This window comes from Tinamus guttatus, unplaced genomic scaffold (assembly GCF_059628265.1).
Source record: "Tinamus guttatus ecotype Peru unplaced genomic scaffold, ASM5962826v1 Tinamus_guttatus_pri_ptg000048l, whole genome shotgun sequence".
Taxonomy (NCBI): domain Eukaryota; kingdom Metazoa; phylum Chordata; class Aves; order Tinamiformes; family Tinamidae; genus Tinamus; species Tinamus guttatus.
The window spans coordinates 1,738,470-1,761,249 of record NW_028288582.1 but is presented as its reverse complement, the minus strand read 5'-3'; the positions used below and the strand labels follow the sequence as shown (position 1 = coordinate 1,761,249).

Sequence of the window (22,780 nt, the reverse complement as noted above, 5' to 3'; positions counted from 1 at the left end):
GATAAAGAGCGTTTCTCAATTACAGAACAGATTTATAGATCATGACATTATGACAAACTGGTTTGAATCAATGGTTCATGCAGTCCATAGATCAAATCTCTAATCAGACTTGATCGGTAAGTGGCTAAATCCATCAACTCATCCACAGTATCACCGGGCAGTAGTTTATCTTTCATGCTTAGGGTTACATTACAGAAGTACTCTGTGGTTTTAGTGTTTCTGTACCTACAAAGTATTACAGACTCCAAGTGACCCATGGAGATGTTTTCCATGCTGTGGAAAGGGAAGGGAATTCCTTGTGCAGAATCTTGCTGTTATGACCAAGAAAATCCAGAATATTCAAGCACAGAGTAAGGGACTTCTGATACTTTGAAGCAGCTAAAAGAAACTTCTGGTTCCCAGCTTCTCCTTGGCTTTGGATTTATCTGAAATATGCTGTTGGATAACAGTTTCCTTCTTAAAAAGGACTGTGAACATTGACTTAGAGATTAGCGCTTCCTCACTGACTTGTTTGCAGGATTTTGCAAGACCTGCTGGAAGATAAGCAGCCAGGCCCCTGCCTGGAGCTGCTGAAATAGCCTGTCTTTCTCCATGCTGATTACTTTTAGTGTGTAATGTTGAGGTTTATCTCCGCGCGGGGAGATAAAAATCCTGGCAAAGGTGTTCAAATACTTCATTATGTCTCCTCCTGCTGCTTCCTCTTGTCTTTTTTTTTACTGCATCTTCTTGCCCTGTCGGTGCCACCGTGTCCTACAGACCCGCCAGGCTCAGGGCCAGACTCGCCCATGCTAAAACAACCTCACAAGTGCCCTGTGTTCCTTCCTTGGGCCTCCTCAGCGAGTTCTGCGTGTAGAAGTCATGGGCAGTTTCCTTTTAAAGACACGATACAACATTGTCAAGTCAATAGAAAACTCCGTCCTGTTTCACGGGCTTTGGAAGTCGCCACCGGCATTTAGATAATAATTTAGATAATAAACATTTGCAGTTACTTTGGAAGCAGATTGAACTCTGATGCTCTATTCGGGTCGTTTTGTGAGGGTTCTCACACATCAAATCATTTCTCTGTTATTTGAACAGATGATGGCAGCAAAATCAGCAGTACGTTTGGAGATGTTCGTATTCCAAAATGTTCTCTGAAAGTCGCATCACTATCCTAGTCAGAGAGTCATGTCTGACCACTTCCAATCAGGGTAATGCCCTTTCAGTGTAAGTAAATCGTTAAAGATTATCGTAATCTACTTGGAAAAACACCAGATTCATTCATTTCCGAGTGGAAGGATTGGAATGGAGAATGTCATAAAGCATCCTCTGGCAACTCCCTCATGGTCTTGTGGGGCATTTTGAAGATTGAGGAACCTGTTAATGTAAACAGCACAGGAACATCCTACCCTGTTTTCTGTCTTCCTGGGAAGATTTTGCTTCTGAAAGAAGTAGGTAAGACCAAGGGAGCATCTGGAATTCAGCAACAGCTCATAGCATTGCTCCTAAAACAGTGCTTTGTGCTACATGTGAAATTATAGGAAAATGCAGGCACCGGATACAGTCTGGGGATAGCTTAACCCCTTCGCTTAAAAGGCTAAGCAGGAATGTGTGGGAAGTGATGCAGGCATCAGGGAAATGATTTTATGAGGTCCATGCAGTGGCAGCAAACATAAGACAGTTTGGGGATGTTCCCTTGTCTGCAGAGCCTCCCTCACAACTGTTAACAGGAGCTGCTGAGAAGAGGGACTTAGTTCTGCAGCCCCTGCTACAGCCAATCCGCTGAAATTAAAGTTTAAAATGTGAGGACCTCATAAGGATACAGGGGCGAATGGACATGGAGTTAGGGCTGGTGTTTGATTTGGATTTAGGGAAGTCTCAAGGCAAAGGTGTTTCTATGGGGCATAGGGGTGACATCTGAGGGAGATCAAGGAGATGCAGAGTCCGAGGTCTGGCCCGTCCATTCAGAATCCTTTTACGCCAGGAGCCCCGAGGAACCAGTCCTGCTTGTCCAGAACAAAAAAGCCACGTCCTGCCTCTCCCCAGATCCATGCCTTGAAGTTACCAATCTAGGCAGTAACTAAAATTGCTGCTCTCAGTCGATGCATTTTCCTTCTGAAACTCTGCAGTGCTGCTGTGGTTGAGATCAGACATTTCTGCCTAGTGAGCTAAAAAGGGAGCTGCCTTCTGCACCTTTTGTCTGCCGAATATCTTTGTGACTCCTTCGTTTGGACAACCCATCATCAGGCTGTCACCTTCCACCCCCTAGGAGAGTTTTCATCTGTCAAACTTGCTTTGTCCTCAGCCAGTACAGTCTCAGTGAAACCATTTTGGTTCATTGTCATCAGGTGTCTGAGTCATTATCACTGCGAAATATCCACTGACTTTGAACACTCATTGCCTCCTGTGGCTCAGCTTTCAATAAAACCTTTGCTGTTAATTGAATAGGAGGTGTCATCTTGATGGCTTTTTGCTAGGACGGTACAACAGGACTCTGGGTGAGTTGGCAGAAGCTCTTGGCATTGCTCTAAACCTGTTTTGGATGAAATGAAAGTTCCTGTGCTCAACTGGAAGAGACTTGTATCTATGCCAAAAACATCTGCAGGTACCAGATTTGCCTTCTGCACTGGGTTTTGGTCTGTCTACCTCCATGTGGCCTTAAGCACAACTTAATGGCACTTTCTGGTTTGCCTTCCCAGGCCATAGATGAAGATAACACTGCTTGCTTATCTTGGAGGACTTGGAGTGAACCCAATTAATAAAGCTATGAAGCTGAAAAGCCGTGGCAGAGCTAAATATTACTACATAATGAGCCCTCATTCACACTAAATGATATGAAAAATGATTCCTTGCTAAGAATTACAAATTACCATTGCTTTTTTAGCTTAATTGTAGATGCTTGATTCTAATTTGTTATTTGCCATTTCCGTGTTAATGAAGAGTTCTAGATATAATTACTGCATTTACGGCAAACAGCACATTATCATTTCCAATGTTTGCAAAGTGCTGGCTTCTTCAGAAGTAAAAAAGCTGAATAATTATCGTTCCTGTGCAGCTCTGGGGAAGACTCTGCGAGCAGCCGTGTCCTGCACCCTCTGCAGAGCACTTCTTTTGCAAGACGCTTCGTGGAGAGAGCTGCTCTCTTTAGCCCCGTTCAGGGAGATGTTCCCCAAGTCCCGTTCATTGCTGGGCTGCAGAGACCTTGCTTGATCGAGGCGAGATTCGTGGCTTTCTAAAAACGTTGCATCTAAAGCATGGAAAGGCCAGGTGTGTTTGGGTCAGGATGCCCCAATTGCTGTTTTCCGACTTGGCATTGCCACGCGCGGGATTTCCCCTGCCTGCTGGGGCAGAGAACCCCTCACGTTGATAGAAGTTTCTGATGCAGCATTTAGCAACATCCATCCCCTTCGTCTGTCCCCATCATGTGACAGGGACAGCCCCATCTGCGTGGGGTGACAAAAGGCTGTTTTACCTGCGGCACCGAGGAGCTCCGATGTGCAGGGACGGGGAGAGGAGCCCCAGCTCACCGAGGTGCTGCAGCCACCACCTCAGAGCTGCTCTGAGGTTCGGGCAGGGCTGTGAAAAGTCTTCTTGTCAGGATAACGAGAAGCCTTTGGCTTTCTAGACTCCGGTGCTCACGATCCCCTTGTCCCTGTGGCAGCAGGGTTATTTAGCCTCAGTTAGCTCCTCTCCTGGTGCTTGCACCCACAAATGTACTTATAGATGCTGCTCTCTTCCCTTTCAGTGGTCGTTGTGTTGGGCTGAGTGAGGCAAGCTCCCCTTTTCCATGTGAGAGAGGTTTGGCTCTTATATCCTAGCATTGAGACCTGCTCTGCCTGGCTTTCCATCACCCTTAAAGAATCTGGATGCAGAGCTGAGGAAGGTCTTGGAAAGCATGCAAGGTGAGATGCTTTGCAGGTCTTGTAGGAGTTGAGCAGTCGGTGTTTGCTAAGCTTTGGGAATGTTTCAGTGCTGAGCATGAGAATGCAGTCGTCTGTGTTGATGTGTCACAAGCTGAGGGCCAGAGTCCCCTCCAGCCCCTCAGAACAGTTCAAACTGCTTCTGTTTCACACCTGTCTGTGCTCTGGGTTCTTCTGTTTTGGGGACTCTGTTTAGCAAGGCCTGAGGGATGTCATATAATGTGTTTGAAGTGGAATAGATCATGGACTCTGCTTTGAATTATCCCACTCCAAGCTTGCTTAATGCAGAAGGTATTAAGTATTAACACTAACCTGTATTAACACTATTATTAACACTAGTATTAACACTAACCTGTAGCCAGGTATCAGGACAGTATGCCCAGTAAAGAGCAATCCCTGCCTGTGACGGCTCTGGTGACCCTGATTTGGGGAGGGTGGATGTTGTGGTGAAGCTGGAGAAGAGGAGCTGGGAAGTGCCGCTCTGCTGGCCTGGCACTGCTGAAATCCTGGAGCAGGTTTGCACCTAATGTTGAGACCCACTCAGCTCTTCCAGTCAACACGAGGTGTCCGGGAGCTGCTAATTCCAAGGCAGCAAAATCGAGAACATTGTCGCCCATCCCATCATGGGAATTAAAACACTGCCTGTCCTGCCGTAATAATGCCATTGCTAAGGCTCGGGGATGCAGATTTTAGAAAGATGAGCTGACACAAGCGGAGAAGGCTTGTTTTTTAGATAGCGAGGCAGCTCGTGGGAGCTCCAGGGCTGAGGTGGGAGAAGATGGTCCTGCCCTCATCACTGCCTACTTGGTGGCTCTGAGTTGGTCACATCTCCGTGTTGTTCCTTGGTTCCTCTGTTTGTAGACAAGGCCTGCCCATCTTGACCACCTCTGGCTCTCTGTTGCGTCCATACAAAGGTGTCCTCCTGCCATTCAGCTGGGAGACTGTCACAGCTTCTTGTACAGCAATCTTCAGGACAGAGTGACCCATGGAAGTAAAGCTCTGGAGTTACCTCGAATATTGCTGAGAATAGATCACATTGCCCAGGATGGAAAGGAATGACCCGGTGGAAGGTTTGTGAACGGAGCAGAGCGGTGGCCGGTTGACTCGAGCCTGCCTTTGCGTCGCTGTGGCTGGACCGTTGGCAGCAGGTTATTTCCAAGGAGTGGTAGGTGGTCCTGCTGTTTGGTCAGGTCTTGGAGATCTCTGGGGGAAGTGTGCAGGGGCCAAGCCTGGATTTGCTGTCGCATCACTGCAAATCCCTTATATTCAACACCGGCCTTGCAACGCGGGTCACGAATTGGTCCATCGTTACCGACTGGGTATCTTGTTACGGAGCTAAGTTCCGGGTCAAGGCGTGGGGAAAACAGAACAGCTTTTGTCACAGTGGTTGAGTTACACTGGGTCTGTGTTGGGACTCACTGACCGGGGCTCTCCCTTTGGCCCCAGAGAGGATGTAGTGCCCCCATCCCTCCTCCTGGCATTCCCGGAGATGCCGCCTGTCCCGCCGGTCCTCATGGAGGCCCTCCTGGGTGGGAGAAGCGCGGCCGCGCCAGGACGCTCCGGTAAGCCCCGTCCCAGGATGACTTCCCAGGGGGTGGGGTGCCATTAACTCTCTTCCCTTCCCAAGTTCGCATCTAAAAGGAAGTTATGACATGAAAGATGTGACATGAATGATTCAGACGGTTTTGGCCTGAATGAGGCTGCTAAATTTGTCTGTGATAAAAGCTCAGGCAGCCCTCGGCGTTCTCCCACGCCGCTGTTCTGTGCTCCTGGCCTGCGGAACAGTGATATAATTCCTGTTCTAATACAGTGGCACTTTATAAATACATCTTGCTGCTGCCAAGAAGTGACTCTCCATCCAAGTCAGGCTGCTGCTGTCCCAGGAGCTGTGTTTCCCTTGCCCGACTTGGAAGGGACTGGAATTAGGAATCAATAGGCAGAGCCTTCTGATCACAGGAGGGCCCACACCATCTGATCCGACATCGTGCTGCTGGCACAGGATGAACCCGAGTTCACCCGAGGGCCACGTTGCGACAGCAGCGAAGATTGTAGCATCCCCCAGCGACAGCAGCGGAGTTGGAAGCTCAGAAAAGAGGTACCAGAGATCACAGTGTCAGAAAAATGGGACTTTGTAGTGCTGACTTTCATGCTGCTCCTGTGCTCTGCTCCTCTGGCAGCCTCTCTGCCACGTGCTACGGGCAGAAAACATTTGGACTCCTGCATTGCTTGTATGAAGAGGGACGAGGCCTTCGCTTAGAGGGGTCCCAATTTAGCACAGAAATGACCTTAATCTGAGCCCCCTTCCCTTGAAAAATCATTTTAAGACACCTGCCAGACTCAGCTTGGTGCTTACCAGATGCTCCTAGGGGTGCAGCACGTCCCCACTTGAGGGTCTGGTTTCTGCTTCATCTAAATTCGTTGCTCTGAGGCCTTGCGATGAAAGATGGCTTTGGAGGCAGGCAGGGGTGTTTGCTAGAGGGATAAAGCAAGAGAATTCTGTTTGCTGAGAGAGTAGAGAAAGACTTGACAGTGACTCCGAAACCTGTTTTGGGGTCTGTCACTGACTCTCTAGAGAATATGAGGACAAAAATGGTTTCCCATCACATGACACACATGGATACGTGGGGACAGCTCATTTCCAGTTGTGAGCAGGGCAAGAAAACAGCAAGGGACAAGGAGTAATGCAGTAGGTGCCGGGACCTGTAGCTGGATGTCTTGTCCATAGCTCCATGTCCTGTAGGTAGCAGACAGCCTTGTACTGAAAGAATTACTTTTCCGAATTCTATTTTATTTTAGTCTGTGGTGTAATAACACATTCTGATGCATCAAATCCTATGACTTGATCATATAGTCTGATGTTACATGACTTAATAGAATCTATCCAGAGGACATTTTCCCCCTGTTCAACTACTATAAATTTAGGGTGGTGACATTAATCCAAAGGGTATTACAGCCAGCAGCAGACATCGTTTAGGCTACCTTGGCCTGGTGCTATATGTCATTACCTCCCTGTCTGCCTCACTTCCAGACGTGAGTGTCTTCATGCCGCAGCTTTCCTGGAGCCCGGAGTCTAACCCGCTGTCTCCAGGGCAGTGTCCAGTTCTCCTGCTCCTCTTCAGACCTCGAGTCTCTAAGAGTGCCATAATTCATGGAGCATCCCTGCTTTCTAGGGGGTCAAATCTCACAGCGGCAGGAGCCGTTTGTGGATGTCAGGAGTAAGTCAACAGCAAGTGTAAGACCCCAGATGATCAGTGTATTTTGCTACTAGTAAGGTTTCTTCTTTCTGCCTTTTCTGCACTGTTTCCAGTGGTTGCTCTGCACTTTGCTCGTTCTGTTTTCTTCTCTCTGGCGTTTTCCTCTGGCCCGTACCCATAGGCCTATTCCTGACATTATGGGCAGTTTTGAGGAAAGCCCATTCACTTCTCTCACCCGCCTGATGAAACTGCTATTACATTTGTGTGCCATTCTCCCCATCCAGGTTTTTACACAATTGTGATTTTCACCATAAGCACTAGATGAGATTTTGGCCACCTGCCTGAATCTTCAGTCAGGTTCATGCTGACCTTAACGGGAAGTTGCTAAGGTAGAACGGATTAATTAAGCATAATGTCCTTTCATGGACCCTTTATTAGCGTTGCTTATTTATTTATGGACTTAATTATGAAGTTCAAACAAGCACATATTGATGAGTTGCACTTGGGTGTCGCCTGCTCCCCAAGGCTGGGTTTCACATGGCAGTTTGCACAGTTTTACATGTTTTACCAAAGATATCAATGAGAACTAAAGCATGTAACGTAGCAGCACGCCTGGGGCAGGACACATCCTCACGTCTGGTTGAAATGATGCTGCTCTGGGATTTCAGGGCTATGGATAAGGCTGAGTTTGGTGTGTTATTCCCATGTTTAATGTTCCTCCTTGGAGCAGGAGGAAGACTGGACTCAATTCCTCTGTTAAGCACTGCCATAATATGTATTCAGAGGAATAATCTCCCTTTTGTCTTCAGGGTAACAGAGCGACTGGAAAAGGTTGTCCAGAGAGATCATGGAGTCTCCATCCTCGTTCACAGACCTGGAGTCTCCATCCTTGTTCCATTCACAGACCACCTGGATAGGGTCCTGGAAAACATGCTCTAGGTGACCCTGCTTGAGCAGGAGCGTGGGACTAGATCTCCAGAGGTCCTTTCCAACCTGGACCATGCTGTAATTTAGACAGTTTTGTCAATTTTAGTCTTTGGATAGTTCACTTCTCCCCTGCAAACATTTGCTAAAATCTTTCCTGCATGCCTGTCTTCAAGAACAGGTGATACCACATGTTCTCTCTGAGTGCGCTAGGGAGGGTCCCAAAGGAAGAATATATCTGTTTTTCCTTGGCACCCTTGGTACTTTGATACTTAAACCAGTGGTGCCCTAAAGGACATTTGTGCCTGGATTAGACTATCCTACAGTGATTTAATATTTGAGTTGCACGAGCTTCCAGAACATCCCATTGACATGGAGATGTTGCGGTGAGGGCTACTGAAATGAAGAGTCTCTGACACAAGCAGCTGAGAATAGAAATAAAGTAGACAGACTGAAGGGTGAGAAGATACTCTCATATCCTGCTCTTAATATTCCCCTGCTAGGGATGGGAAATGGAAAAACAGATTATCTGGCTTGCCTGTGGTTATACAGGACAGCTTCAAGGCTATCGAACCAGGGTCAGGAACCTTAAGTCTCTGTTTGATGTTGCAGTACAAACACATCCCATCGTGGTGGGCATCAGTGTTTGGGTTTTGATGCAGAAGGAATGTGAAATGAGCCTTGTTTTGCAAAAATAATCGAATACTTTTTCATTTGCAGCTAACCCTGGACTGTGCTCATTCTGCTGATGGTCACAAGTATTTGCATGAAAATGAGTCTCTGAGATAAATGGATTTTATTCCCAGCATCTAATCGATGCTCAGGGCTTTGTGGTTTAATTACTAGAATTGTTTGCTGAAAACAAAATTCAATGTCTATTTTTTCCCTTAAAAGTCAACTCCGTCATTTTTATTTCCAACCATTTAGTACTTTATTGATCTTATGCCATTTCATGGCTAGTGTTGCATTTTTCCAGGAGAAATACCGGCCAAATCTTCAACTGAAAAAATACGTCGTTTTTTCTTAAATGTAAAAATAGAAACTGCCTTGTTTTAGCATTTTCTTTTCTGCAGAAATTCATTTATGCGGTATCACTAGGAAATAATATTGAAAAATATATTTGCTCTTTATGAAAGGAAAAAACAAAACAAGTTTTTCAGGGCTTGATTAATACTAAACATAAACTGAAGTAGAGAAAAAAAAAGAATTTGACTGTTGATCCTTCAAATGGGTAAGGATGAGGTCTCGGTGAGGCAGATGAGCAAGTTTTTGTGGCTTATGTTGGAAAGGATTGGAGCACACGAGTGGTTGGGGCAGCATCGTGGCAGAATGAGCCCTGCTCCCTGCACACGGGTAAAGAGGGCGCAGGGGTTTTGAAGATACTTCACCCAGGCTCGGCGAGCACAGAAACGAGACGCCGTGGGAGCAGAGGGGATGTTCTCTCCATCTGCAGCTTCTCGTGCCTTTCCACTCCTGCCATCCCGGCTACTTGACACTGAGTTTTAATTTGCCAAAATGGTGTCTGTCTTTCCCAGATTATGGGAAAGGGTGCTGGGTTATGGAGCAGAAAATAGGCTCTTTGGAAAAAATGAGTGTTGAAAATCAGTTTAAGACTGATTTCCTTTCCATGCTCTTTTTAGAAAGGGTCAAGTCCTACACTCCTGGGTCAGGCAAAACACCTGATTGCAGGGAGAGTTGGGCAAGAAAGGTCTGAGATTGGGGTACGTGAGCACAAAATTCCTGGAACATTTTTGCAGGTTCCCTGAGTTGGTGATGGATGACAGAGCTTCCCAAAAGCTGCAGAGCTGCTTGGAGGTGCTGTTATTTATTGAGCTTTGTTTTCCCTGCTCCCCCCGATGACTTGGGCAGATTGCAAACCGAGCGGAGACCTGCGTGATGATGCAGGGGGTTTATGTTCGAGGCCACGTCCTCAACTGCAGTAAATCAGGAAAGTCCAACCAAGTCTCTTGGTTTGTCATAAAGTGTTTTAAAAATCTGGCATTGAGGTTGGGCTCTGTTTACTGCTGAATTCCCCCCACTGCAGAGAGCAGCTGCCCACACATGCGGCTCGCCGGGGTATAACATTAAACGTGACTGATCTTCCCTGAAGTGTTTTAGTTGTTTATGACTTGGCCAATTTTTAACTGTTTGCACTGAAATTTCCCGTGCGGGTTGCCAGACTTTTCAGTAAACTTCCAGCTCAAATGGCCGAGTGCTCCAGTGACTGAAGAGAGGGGGAAACAAGACGTCAAGGGGACCCAGAGGTTGAACTTTTGTGTGTTTTGAAGAGAGATCTTCACCCATCCCCGTGAGACCACCCTGTCCTTTCAGCCTCGAGATACTGGACCTTGCAGTCATGGCATGTTCACGCTGTGGAGTGGTGGTTGTATTTCAGGCCTTTGAGGTGCTTTTAAGATACCTTTTTTCTCAGTTCAGTAGGACTGATGTGGTGGAGGCTGGACTTGACTCTGATGCAGGGAAAGAAGATGGAATCACAGAACAGGGATCAGGCAGCTTCTGTGGACAGTAAATCCCAGGATATGTCAACAATAGCGTGTGCCTCCCCCGTTCCTGTGGCTTTGGAGCCTTTCTGCTTCTCGTTCATTCTGTCACACTTTGTCTCTAGGTTTTGCATTTACCCTCAGGGAAACTTTCTGTTTGGAAACATCCAAGCAGGTTGGCCCAGGTCCCTCTCCTCCAAGGCAGGCGTCAGAGCTGCCCGGACATCTCTCTGCAGCCAGAGCTGGAGAGCAAAATCTTAGGGAAGAATCCAGACCTGAAGGGGACAAATCACATTTTGCAGGTGTCGGTCTCTGGGTCTCTGGGAGCTGAAGGTTGATACGCTGCTAATTTCGGCATTTCAGATAAGTGCCTGAAGTTGGATGGGATAAATCTCAGCCTTGCAAGCATTTTTCCCTTTCGAGTAAGTAATGATTCAATGCGTTTTACTGACGAGGAGGGTTGGCTACCAGCTGCCGAACCTGTTAGGATATAAGACATCCCAATTCCTGCTTATTTTTAGGAATGCTTTGTGTTTGCAATATGGGCTCTGTGACTGTATTATGAATAAAAACTGGGTCTGTGGAACTTATCGGCATGCAAGAAAGCCCCTTAGCTAAAGCATCGGGGATTTGCAGCTGCTGGTAGATGTGTGTGTTGCTGCAGGAGCTGAGGCAGCGCGGAGCAGCCGAGGATCTGTTCCTGTTTCCATAAGTGACACTTCCAGTCCTTTTCCCAGGGCGCGTGTAGGTTTTGTACACTGTGCGAGGCACTAAATGTTTAATCATGCAACATATTGTGACAGCCTATTCACAACATCCTGCGAATGTCTTCTACTCTTAGGATGCTGAGAGGTTTTCTACCCTAGCTCTGTTTTTACATCGTGTGCCTGTCTGGGATCACTTAGGGAGAAGCAAATAGTTCACCCAAGCCAACGAGTGCTTCCAAGGCGCTGCAGGAGAAATGCATTTGCAGAGAAGTGCAGGGAGCAAGGGGTGAGGTGGGTGTTCGCTACAGAGAAGGAGAAACCCAACCCAATGCCATAGGGAGGGCAATTTCTAAAGCACTAATGTGGCCAGAAGAGGAATTAAGAACCTCCTAACTCCTAACCTTAGCTTCTCCCATCTCCCTTTCCTTCTGGAGATGTTTTGGTAGGTCTTGGCAGGTGATAACGCGGAGCCAAGCTTGAGTTTCAGCTGCACAGAGATAGAAAAGGTTATATCCTGTTCCATTAATAAAACTGACTGGCAGAATAACTGTAGAAGTTAGCTTGGTTGGTTCAAAGTTCACGTGACAGATTTTTTTTTCCTGAAAACATAAATGATAACAGTCAACTTGACATTTGTTTTGCTTGATTATCTGGCCGCTCGAGCCCTTTTCGGGTGGTCACAAAAGGAAACGCATTCATCAAAATTCCCATCGAGTAGAAGCAGTTTTTCTCCTGATGTTAAAAATATTCTGCCTGCCAGCAAAATGCCATTTTCTCTTTTATTTATTTGTGCTAGTAAGTAAATTTGCAATTGTGTTTTTTAAGGAAATGGAGTAGATGCAGCCTTGTGCCATTAACTTGTCAGAGCCAAGCAGATGAAGCACAGAGCGTATTTGCAAAATTGTTCTCTCTAGTCTCATTTAAAAGAAAGTCTTATCTGAAAGCAAAAGGGATGAAATCTGTAATGTAATAGGACAGATTGCCTGGTGTCTACAGACTGATTTAAAGTCATCAGTCTTTATTTTCATGCTTTGCTTGAGCACGTAATACGCTCTGGAAATCGTGTGCACCTCTGCAAGGTGAAGGACAGAACTAACTCCGGCCAGTTACTTGCTCTCGCGGGCGCAGCGGAGAGCAAAGAGGTACTTCACACCACGGGAACATCTCATTTTCTCACTGCAGACTCTTAATGTGTGTAACTATTTTGGCAGGGTGGTCACTGTAAAAATTCTAAGGATAAGGGTGAAGTTTCCTTGTTTTGATAGCCGGTCGTGAGCACTTGCTGTGAGGTCTTGCAGGAATTCAGGGAGAAAATCAGCGTTTTGTCCCAGGCTGTATGAGCACCGGCTCAGTTCCTTACAACAGAACCATCCTTCAGTCCCTTTGTCCTTGGGAGAATGTATAGGAACCTGGTGTCACGTTTGCAAAGCTGGTCTCCCTGGCCGTGATGGAAAATTATTAAAAAGAGGCTGTTAGATGGGCAGACCAGTATCAACGTGACAATTTTGGGTCCAGGTATAAGTGCTGGATGGGAAAATACCTCTAGATGTGCAGGTGAAAGGGAGAATGTGCCTGTTGGGCTGTGCAGAAGCAGTTACTTGCAGATGGTGATTAAAAAAAGGAATGTGATTAAAACCATCTGATAAGATGGAACCTGAAGTGACAAGATAGGGCATCAGGGCATCTGGGAGAGGAAGGCAGAGGTGGAATGTGGGGATGAGGCCCAGAGTTATTGACTGAGATGCTCACGGGAGGTGAAGCCTTTGCTTATCTGGAGAAGGGAGAGGATGAGTGAGAAGTGAGCAGAATTATTAAACAGGCCTTATCGTTGCATTGCAGTGGATAATTAGGCTATTAGGATTATTAAAAGTTGCCTAAGCATGAAGCCTGGAGGATTGTGCTCCTGATTTCCAAGGGAAAAGCCCTTGGCAAGAGATTTGATGCTGCGTTATGGACGGGTGTAAAACTAAAGCTCCTGAATCCCAGAATCCCAGAATGGTTGAGGTTGGCAGGGACCTCTAGAGATCACCTAGTCCAACCCCCTGTCCCAGCAGGGACACCCAGAGCACGGGGCACAGGGCGGCATCCAGGCAGGTTGGAAGATCTGCAGAGAAGGAGCCTCCACAGCCTCTCTGGGCAGCCTGTGCCAGGGCTGGCACCCTCACAGCAAAGAAGCTCTTCCTCACATGGAGATGGAGAGCTTTTAGGGTTGAGGTGAGAATAAAAGGGGGTTCAGGAGACATGAGCAATAACCAATAATCTAGTTCTAGGTAAACAGTAATCCAAACAGGAGCAAAGGCCACTGATAAGGACTGGGGGAAGCTAAAAGCTGTATAGAGGGACCCACTTTTTCTCCCGGCTGAGGATGCGCAGTGGTCACTGCAAGTGACATCCTGTGCCTGCTCCTGGCAGAGCGTTGGCCTCGGCCGGCGTCCCCTGTCCTCGGGGCTGGGTTGTCTGTAGCAGGATAGGCAGGAGCCCTGGCAAACCCTGCCTTTGTGCCCTGCTGTAAACCACGCAAGCTCCCGGCCCTCGCGGAGCTTTCAAGCTTGGAGGCAGCTCCCAAACCGCTTCCCCTTCGATCCTCTGTTGTAAATTGTAACTGGTCACCCCGCTTTAGAGAGAAGCCTGGCGAGAAGCTGGGCCGCTTGCCTCTGTTCATAGAGGGGATGCAACGCTGTGGCCGTGGTGGGAAGCAGAGGGACGCAGGAACGGATGGTGAGAGGTGCTCCAGGGAAACCCGTGCCGGAGCGGGAACTCTGCTGGGGTGGCTGGCTCTGGGGCTTGGCCCAACACACTGGATATCTCTGGCAAGGATTTGTTTGGATTCACGTTGCACATCCTTCCACGTCTCCTCCTGCCCCTGCACAGAGCTCCGGGCGCAAAGCAGACGTGGAGAAAGACTTCTCATGGGTGTTCCAGCCCTTCCCTTGGAGCAGGTTCCTCCCAGGAACATTTAGCAAAACTCCTTTCATTGGTACCTTGGCCTCCTTGTGGCTGTCTGTGTGTTTTCAAGGAGAAAGCAGAGGAAAGAGGACTACAAATAGCCCAGTGCATCTGTACCCATCTGAATTCATCCTGGTTGGGCTCGGATAGTTCATCTGTCTGTGCAGTTCCACGTTCCAGCTGGTAATCTTAACCTATGAGTGATTTAAAATTAAAATTGCCAATGTGCAGGTGTTGTGTAAACCACAGAGGAAGCATCAGGTTCTGCCTGTGGTTTGCAGAAGGGCCCTGCACCGGCCTGATGGCTCCCAGGGAAAACCAGGGTTCACAAGAGCCGTGGCAGAGAGTTGGGGGGTGTTTGGGTTCCTTGTCCTAGTCATTAAAATGCCAGGGACAAGAATCCAGCACTGCGCGCACGTGTTAGTCATTCCCAAGCCAGAGGCTTTTGCGGCTTGGTCGGGACGTTCTGTGATCAGGGAAGAAATAAAAAGGATGTGATGAAAAATACATGGAATAGATTATTTGACACTAATTATTCGCCGGGTGTCGTTGGCAAGGCACCCGGTGTTCTCCAAGAATGCTTCATTTGTATGAGAAAATCCCACCCACAATGTTCTTCCAAGATCAAGCTGAGCATATTAATCTCTTGAATAATGATGTCTAATTAGAGTCTGCAGTCCAGATCTAACTGACGGCGGCTCTTCAGCATAGATCTCAATTCCAACTTGAAAAATTATCGGTTCCTCGCACTGTGTTTCTGCCTGTGTGTAAAGAAGTGGCAGGAGAAGTGCTGGGTTTTAGTGACGTGGTGGCTTGGTGGTTCCTCACAAGGTTACAACAGTTGGGTGCATTAGAAACATTCAAACCCTTTCTCTCTAAGGCGGTGCTTGACCCCCTGGCAGAGATTTCTGTGTGAGGACAAGCAAGATAAGGAGCTTCGGAGGCTCCCGGCATTTCCCGGGGTGCTGGTGGCAGGCGACAAGAAGCCAAAAGCCACCTGGATCGTTTGTTGAAGCTTGTGAAGAACCCACTCCTCCTAATGCCAGACTTAAATGGCAAGGGGGCCTCAGGAACATAACGTGCCCCTGTTTCCTTCTCCTAAAGAGCAGTGTGGATGTGGCCAGACAGAGGGATCAGTTTTCCTGCGGTTTGGATGCAGCGGGAAGGTGTCTGACGTGCTCTGCTTGCTGGACACGAGGCCCGTTTTACCAACGGGCAAGGGCATCGATAGCAGGTGAAGGTCTGTGCCGTGGCTCCCAGCAGACAAACTGCTCTGGTTTGTGGCGCAGGAGGGTTTGAAGCCGCTGTCTGTGTTCTTTGCAAGCAGGTAGTGGAATATTATTAGACCATCTCCCCGGTGCAAATACCAGCCGCTACGCAGGAGTCGCCAGGAACGCTCTGGGGTTGATTGTGGCTAGAGGGGCGCCGTTGTTTTCGGGTCAGCTATTGATGGGATCACCCATCCAGTGAAATTGTTATGGAAGATGGGTAAAAACAGCCCGTGAGCTTCGCCTGACCCGGGGCCGGCTGAGCACCGCAGCCTGTTCCCCGGCTCGGCGCGCGGGACCCGCTCCAGAGCATCCACACGCTCCCTGGGGCTGTCCTTAGATAGCTGGGAATAACCATCCATCCCAGAGACCTGGAATGGAGCACAGGTAAGAAATGAGAGTGATATTGGGACTTTTAAGTGGAATTTTCCCCGAGAGTGTGTTGTCTGAAACAGGGGCCCCTGCCTGTTTGCACTCTTTTGCTTTGCTCTTTTGGACGGTGCCATGTTCCTGATAAATTAAAGGTGACTATTCAAGTCACGTCAAACTCGTTCAAATGTTTCCGCTCAATTCAGTGATGCTGACAAGGTCTGAGCTGAGTCTTATTAATTCCCAACTGCTGCTCCGTATTTTATCTGAGACATAAAAAAACAATTTAGGAGGGCGCTGCGGCTGCAGCCCGCTCGCGCGCAGTAACGTTTTTGTTTCAGAAGGATGGTTACACTGACATGTATAGGTGCCAAGAAGCAAGCTCTGATACTGCTCATGAAAGCTTGGAAAGGAGCTCCTGGAAGAAGGAGGTTTCCTTTGGAAACCAGGGCTCACTCCGTGAGGGGAATGGTGCATTTGGGATTTAGTCCAGCCTGGACAGAATGAACTTTCAGAAGGACGTTAAAGCATGGTTTGGTATTTCAGCACCTTCAGGGCTCTCCCTGTCCTCAGGTGGTTTTGAGGTTGAGAGCTGCTGCTGTGTGTAAGGGCTAATGGGAGAAAAGGTCTTTTTAGATGGCAGCACGGGCTTGTGTGTAAGGGAGGGCAGAACCTCTCTGCGGAACAGGCGGGTGGAAGGAGGCAGTGCTGCTAGGAGGGGTTTTCTGTCTCTCAGATGTGCCCAGCGTGTGTCCGAGAAGCGCTGGATAAACATCAGCAACCTCAACCACTGCTTTTCCTCATCTTCCTTTAATCGCATCACAAAGCACGGATTACACAGGAAAAAACCAAGCTCCCTGGCTGCCACGTGGCTTGGGGAGTTTCTCCTGTTGATTTGCTGCTTTTGCTCTCCTTCAGGAATGAGGATTGAGGGGGTCTAATGAAAAACATTAGAAGCTTGTCAAGTTAATTAGCATCTGCTTTGATGCTATCATTATCATTTGTCCCTAATTAATATAACATATGTAGCGTGGTTACAGCTCATATTTTGTCTTATTTTTCAGTGAGAAGCTGGATGGAGAAGCTGAAAGATAAGGTAGGAGGCTCTGTGTTTCTCTCAATCATTTTAAAAGCAAAAATATTTTTACTTTGAGAAATAAATGAACCCTCACCAGTGGTTCATTAGTTCTACAAAAACAGTTGTGAAGGGACTTAAAAATTTTCTCTGGCAGACAGTGAACTGCACAGATGCTTCTGTATCTTGGTGTAAATCCACAGTTCCTCCCCGATGGGTAGCTAAGAGCCAAACCAGTGACAGGGTTATTTAATAGACTTTTCTGGACTATAAAATACCTTTTCTTCAGAACATCTGAGTTACTTTTTATTTCCCTTTAACTTTTCTGCCCCTCTTTTCTCTGAGGTTTTGGGTCCCCCCTGTAGTGCACTTGCAGTACGCGGTGCAAGGCTGTTACCAGGTCACTGCTCCTGAGCTAAACCCATGTGTAAGAGGCCACCACGTGTTAGAGGAGCTCCAAGTCTTGGAGATGCAAGGGGCAAGGAACACTAAAAAGACACCAGCCCCTCACCTTTGCTCCCTGGTGTTACCAACTGGTGCTACGTGGAACCAAGAGTCACACTAGCAAGGACAGAGGCGCTGCCCTAGGGCAAATACTGACATTTTGGAAGGGCTGTGAAACCTTCTGAACGTTGTGTCGGGGGCGGCAAAGCAGTGAAACTAAGAAAGGGCTGGCAGCAGTGTTTTTAAGACACGTTTTGCGACTCAGCAGGATTTGGAAGCAGCAACAGAGCAAGTGCAGGAGAAAAACACATGGGCTGATGAGTTGGTGGGAAACTCTCAGCCCTGAAAACTTGTCACGGGGCTCGAGCAGACTGTCACCAGCGAGCCCAGCCCTCCCATGAGATCCCCTGCCAAGGGCGGCGGGGCTGGGAGCGGGAGGGCTCCCGCGCCGCCGCTGAGGTGGTTTTGTGCCCGCGCAGGAAGGCGGCGCGGCCGGGGCGCCTGGCGCGCGGAGCAGAGCGGCCTGGCCGGGCGTCCAGCCGGCGCGAAGCCTGCGGGCCCAGGGAAGGGCCCTGCCAGCCAAGGTAAAAAGCAGCGCCCGGCTGGATGGAGCACGTCCGTGTCCGCGTCACCCGTGAGGGCCGGCGCCACCGCGGGCTGCACCGACACCACCACGTGCACCTCCTTCCTCCGGGCATCCCTCCCTCCTGGGTGCCTGCTCAGGGCTGCTCTTGGGCAGGGAGGGAGCTGCAGAGGGTGCCCCGCAGCGCTCAGCGGCCTCCGAACAGGGAAGCTCCCCTCGAGCTGCCGCCCTCCAGGGGGGATGGCAGCTCCTTCATCTTGCTCATTTGTCTTAAAGCAATCGCTGTTTCCATGGGAAAAGCCCAACCACAGCCCCCTCACTGCCACCCACATAGCGATGGAGTAAATATCCCACAAATAAACCTCCTCAGCCCCTTTCCTTCTCGTTTATCAGCACCATCTGTAATATCTCGCTTCATGTGGTAGAGCCTGGTCATCCCTGTTTTACAGTCTCCCCTGTACACCAGGATCCTGCTCCCCGTCCGTGTGCGCGTCCTGCTCCCCCATCTGTGTGTTTTGTCCCTGGAGAAGGACCAGCACCGGGAAGTGGAGCCAGGAGCAGGTGCCAGGGAGCTGATCCTCATCCGGACTCGTGTAAACCCTGTGCAAATCCCCTGGAGGACAAAAAGGCTGGATTGGGACCACGTTGCAGGCATTTTGGGACACAAGATCGCCCAGCTGTCTGGGGAAGCCTCAGAAAGAGCATGGGCTGCCCCAGCGGGCTAAGGGCTTGCAGAGAGGCTGGAGGAGGCACCTTATGGAAAACAGTGATTTTTGATACAGAAACTCAGTTGGGCAGCACCTAGAAAGGCCCTTCCAAGCCCTCCTCCCCGCCTGTGCCAGCAGCAAAATTCCTGAAATAGAAAAACCTGCCAGTGCACTAATTAGATGACCCAATTAAGGCATCTTCATTACCTCGAGGAGATGCAGTCTTTCCTGCGTCCTCACTAGCCTCCTTTCTGGGGACGGCGGCTGCGGGCAGGCGGCATCCCCCGAGCGCACCCCGGAGCAGGGGCTGCTTTTCTGGGAGGGCGCCCGAGCAAACAGGCAAGACGGAGCTGAATATCCACCCCAACAGCCCCGGGGTGCAGCACGGAGCTGCTGTTATTTGAAAAACAAGCAGGTTCTCAAAGAGCGTTGTTAGCACCAAGGAGCCCTCCTTAGCGTTGACTCTGTCCTAGATGAAAGCAGCTATTTTTGTGCTCCTGATGAAACCAGAGCAAAGCACCTGGAAGGGAGTTTCTTTTCCTCAATGAGGGGTGTGTAGAGATAAGCTGCAGTGCAAGGCGGTGTTGCTGGGTTTGGGTGCAGCTTGGGAACGCGGGTGAACAGGAGCTGCTGCAAGCGGCCGGCTGAAGTTTGCCTCTGCGTCGTGTAAAACCTGCCAGAAAGTCTGTTCTGGGGTGTGCGGAGGGGAAATGGGGAGCTCGGAGCTCACCCGCCTCTGCTGTGCGTCCCTGAGAGCAGCTGCAGCTGCGACCGCTCTCCCTGCCCGCCCAGCGGGACACGAGCGGGAGGCTCCCACGCGGAGCAAAACCCGCTGGCTCTGAGGGTTTGAGCACAAAAAAGCCAAAAAACGGCAGCCTGGGCTGCACAGGGCCAGGGCAAACCTGCTCTTCGTCCCGCCGCACACGGGCGTTTTGCAACTCAGCTCTTTAGAGACCCGCTTCTGGGTGCTGGAAATAGAGGTAGCACCCGTGCCCCGAAGCACTTGCTGTCCCGGGTCGGTGCAACGCTGTTTGGGGGGCACGGGAGCTCTGTAACGCTGCTCGCCCGGGGTGTGTTTAGCAGTTGGGTCATGGTGAGACACATTTTAGGGTTCAGAGCTGGCTGGAAGCGCGTCAGGACCCGGCTCGGCTGGAGGGCCGAGCCAGAGCCGCTCTGCGCCAGCCGCTCTCCGGACGGAGCCCTGTTAAGCCCCATGGTCACTCACACGTCTGAGCCTCGCTTGACGCCCGGGAGCTTGTTGCGGCGCTCAGCCCCTTTCACACCGCGTGCAGCAAAGCTCTTGGAGTGCTGGGAGCTGTTGCTTGTGCACCTGCATGTTTGTTAGCAGCCACTTCACCCTACACCGCGCTCACTTCCCTTCCTAAACGTGGGTGTCGCTGCTGCTGTCGTAAGGAAGTGCCCATGAGCAAAGCCAATGGTTATGGAACGGCCGGGATTTCCAGCTGAGTTCTGCAGCGACTGGTTAGGGCCCGGGAGGCCAGCGAGTCACTCAAAATCCAGCTTCCAATGGCCCTAAAATCCTAAAGGGTCAGTTCAGCTCTGGTCATTGCAGGGGAACCCTTCCAGAATCTTTTGTTCACATCAAATTTGGTTTTAATTCAGAGATTTTAGTAGGATGGGAGTCTTCAAAGATTTGGTTTGGAAACTGTGAGGTTTTGTTTAATGTGTCCTTAAGCCTCTGTGGCCACTGTGCAGCACGAGGCCCTGATGTCTCCCTAGATAAGACATCACAAAACGGGGTCGAAGGAGTAGCAAATTATCTTGTATTCACTAAAAAATTGATGTGAGAGCAGATTATTCCCCATATATCAACCACATCCTCAGAAAGAGCTGCCTCTGGTCACTGCTGGATCAGGGTGCTGAGCCCGTCTGAACCAGTCCAGGAATTTCTGTGTAAAACAGAGGCCGATAAAGTGCACTTTTGCTTTGAAGACTTCCCAGAGATTTCTTTTTTTAGGGATCATGTACATTGGTTTCATCTTTTGCAGGAGTAATAAGGCCCCAAACACAGTAAACTCAGAGGAAGGCAGCACAGGGATATATTGCACTCCTGGGCTAGGAAGGAATGACCCTGAACGCACGGTCATGTGAGTGACTTGTCTCTTCTCCATGCAGGCAGGATACATGTCGGGAATGCTGGTTCCTGTAGGAGTCGGGATAGCCGGAGCCCTCTTCATCCTAGGAGCACTCTACAGCATTAAGATCATGAACCGCCGAAGGAGAAATGGCTCAAAGAGGCACAAAAGAAAGGTACGACAGCAGGAATGGAGAACACCCATCCATCTTGGGTCCCAGTTTGGGTTAGAGTAACCGCAATCTCGTTATGGGGAACTCTGGGCTTCTCCGGGATGAAACGTGCGGGATGGCAGCTCTGGCGGCCGAAGGCTGCTCGTTTTCCTGCCGCGTTTGGAGCTCTTCACTCTTTCTTTTCTTCCCCTAGCAGAGAGAGTTTAACAGCATGCAGGACCGAGTAATGCTCTTGGCTGACAGCTCGGAAGACGAATTCTGAGCCGAACCACGGAGCCGCTGCGAGACCCGGTGACTTTGGAAGCGCGGGAGGGGAGAAGAAGAAGAACAGAGGAGTTTCTGCTGCATTTCTGCCACCAGCCGCTCGGCGCCGGCGCGCAGGGCCTGGCGCCTCGGCATGCTCTAATCCACGTGTAACGCGCAGTGGTGTTTGTTTCGATGCACTAGTGAGATTGCTCATTCACACCGGCACCTCATGCAGATCCACGGCACACGCTGCTCCAGCCGGAGCTGACGCATATGGATGATTATTTTCCTGTTATCCTGGTGTACTCTCTTGGTTCTGGCTGGCAGTAAGCTGATCATAACGATAGCGCTCACCCTAATCGGCGAATTAGGGAAATTTTTACTGTGGATGACCAGTTTGTTGTTTTTTAAATGTTACATTACCTGAGCTAGAGTTCATTAGTGCTAAATTAGCTGCTCTGCTTAATTAATGAGTTATACACTTGAACTATATCCCTTGTCAACTGAGAAGTGCCCAAGTACAGTGTTGTTGATACAGTTTGAAACACATTTCTACACTCTTTAACCCAATATCTCACCTGTTCTTCCCTAGATCTCCCTTCAGCTCTGCTCCACGCTTCTTGGAAACACACAGGAATGGCCTCAACACCTGATTCACAACCAAAACCTTAGTCCATTTTCAACCAGCACTGTCCATTACAGCACAATAAATACCAGCACACACGTAGCGATGGGTAGTCTTACATGGATCTCTTGGCTTTTGTTCAGTGTGCAAATAGGTGACCAAAAAGGCACGTTTGACTCCTATCTGAAGGCATGAGGGACTGGTTCACCTCTTCCACAAGGCTGCGTTCACAGCGAGTCCATCTCCTTTCCCAACGGGTAACTGCCAGGTGTTACCAGTCTCTGAAAGCTCCATGAACGGCACCACCCTTGGGAGATCTGCTGGTGTCGGGTCCCGTCTCCGCACAAGCCAACGCAGAAGGGCTGGGAGCTGCAGAGCTGGGGGCTGCCAGTGTCCAGGGCTTCGTGGCTGATAGGAGGGTAGTCGTAATTCGGCGTCGGCCACAGCTGGAGTGAGGGCTGCAAGATGGTCAAGTGAGGGAATATATGGCCAAAAGGGAAGGGTTGACTGAAGCTGTGGGACAGGCAGCCTCGCCGGCCTGGGAGATGGTCCTCAAAGGTTGGACTGGAGGTAGCGTGGGGCAAGGGCAGCACGTTGCAGAGGGGGAGAGCCAGGGGCTGAGATGGGACTAATCGAGCAGGCGTGGTTAGAGTAGCTGTGCACTGAAATGCTGTAAAATTAGCTAGAAAAAGGGCTGGGTTACCTTGTCTCTGTTTCAGGTCGTGAAATGATTCTTTAGTCTTACATTTAAGCAAAACATATGTGTTTCCATGGTGGATATCTGTGTTTTGAGGGAAATCATCTAGGAGCAGTGACTGTTGCCAGAGGAGACATGACTAGAGAGCTAAGGTCAGAGTGCACATTTGCTTAGATTAAATCCCTCTAAGTGTGTGAAGAGGTGGCAGGGAGAAGTGTGTGATGAGGGACACAGGCAGGATTGGATTCCCTGGCTAGATGGACGTGGTGGTGAACAGATGTCTCCTGGGCCCACAAATACGTTTGCAAGGTGCAGAGCACATTTAAA

At 49.4% G+C, this 22,780-nt stretch overlaps 1 protein-coding gene across 2 annotated transcripts in view; it reads left to right on the top strand.

The window, feature by feature from the left end:
* Window positions 1-21,865, top strand: part of ARMH4 (armadillo like helical domain containing 4) — a 56,727-nt gene extending 34,862 nt beyond the window's left edge. For both annotated transcript variants that reach the window (XM_088539145.1, XM_088539150.1), the window contains exons 6-8: window positions 16,873-16,904; window positions 20,754-20,888; window positions 21,079-21,865. In XM_088539145.1, coding sequence (XP_088395271.1) covers window positions 16,873-16,904; window positions 20,754-20,888; window positions 21,079-21,147 — 236 coding nt within the window. In that variant the 3' untranslated portion in view covers window positions 21,148-21,865. The remainder of the gene's footprint in view (window positions 1-16,872; window positions 16,905-20,753; window positions 20,889-21,078) is intronic.
* Window positions 21,866-22,780: the final 915 nt, after the last annotated feature.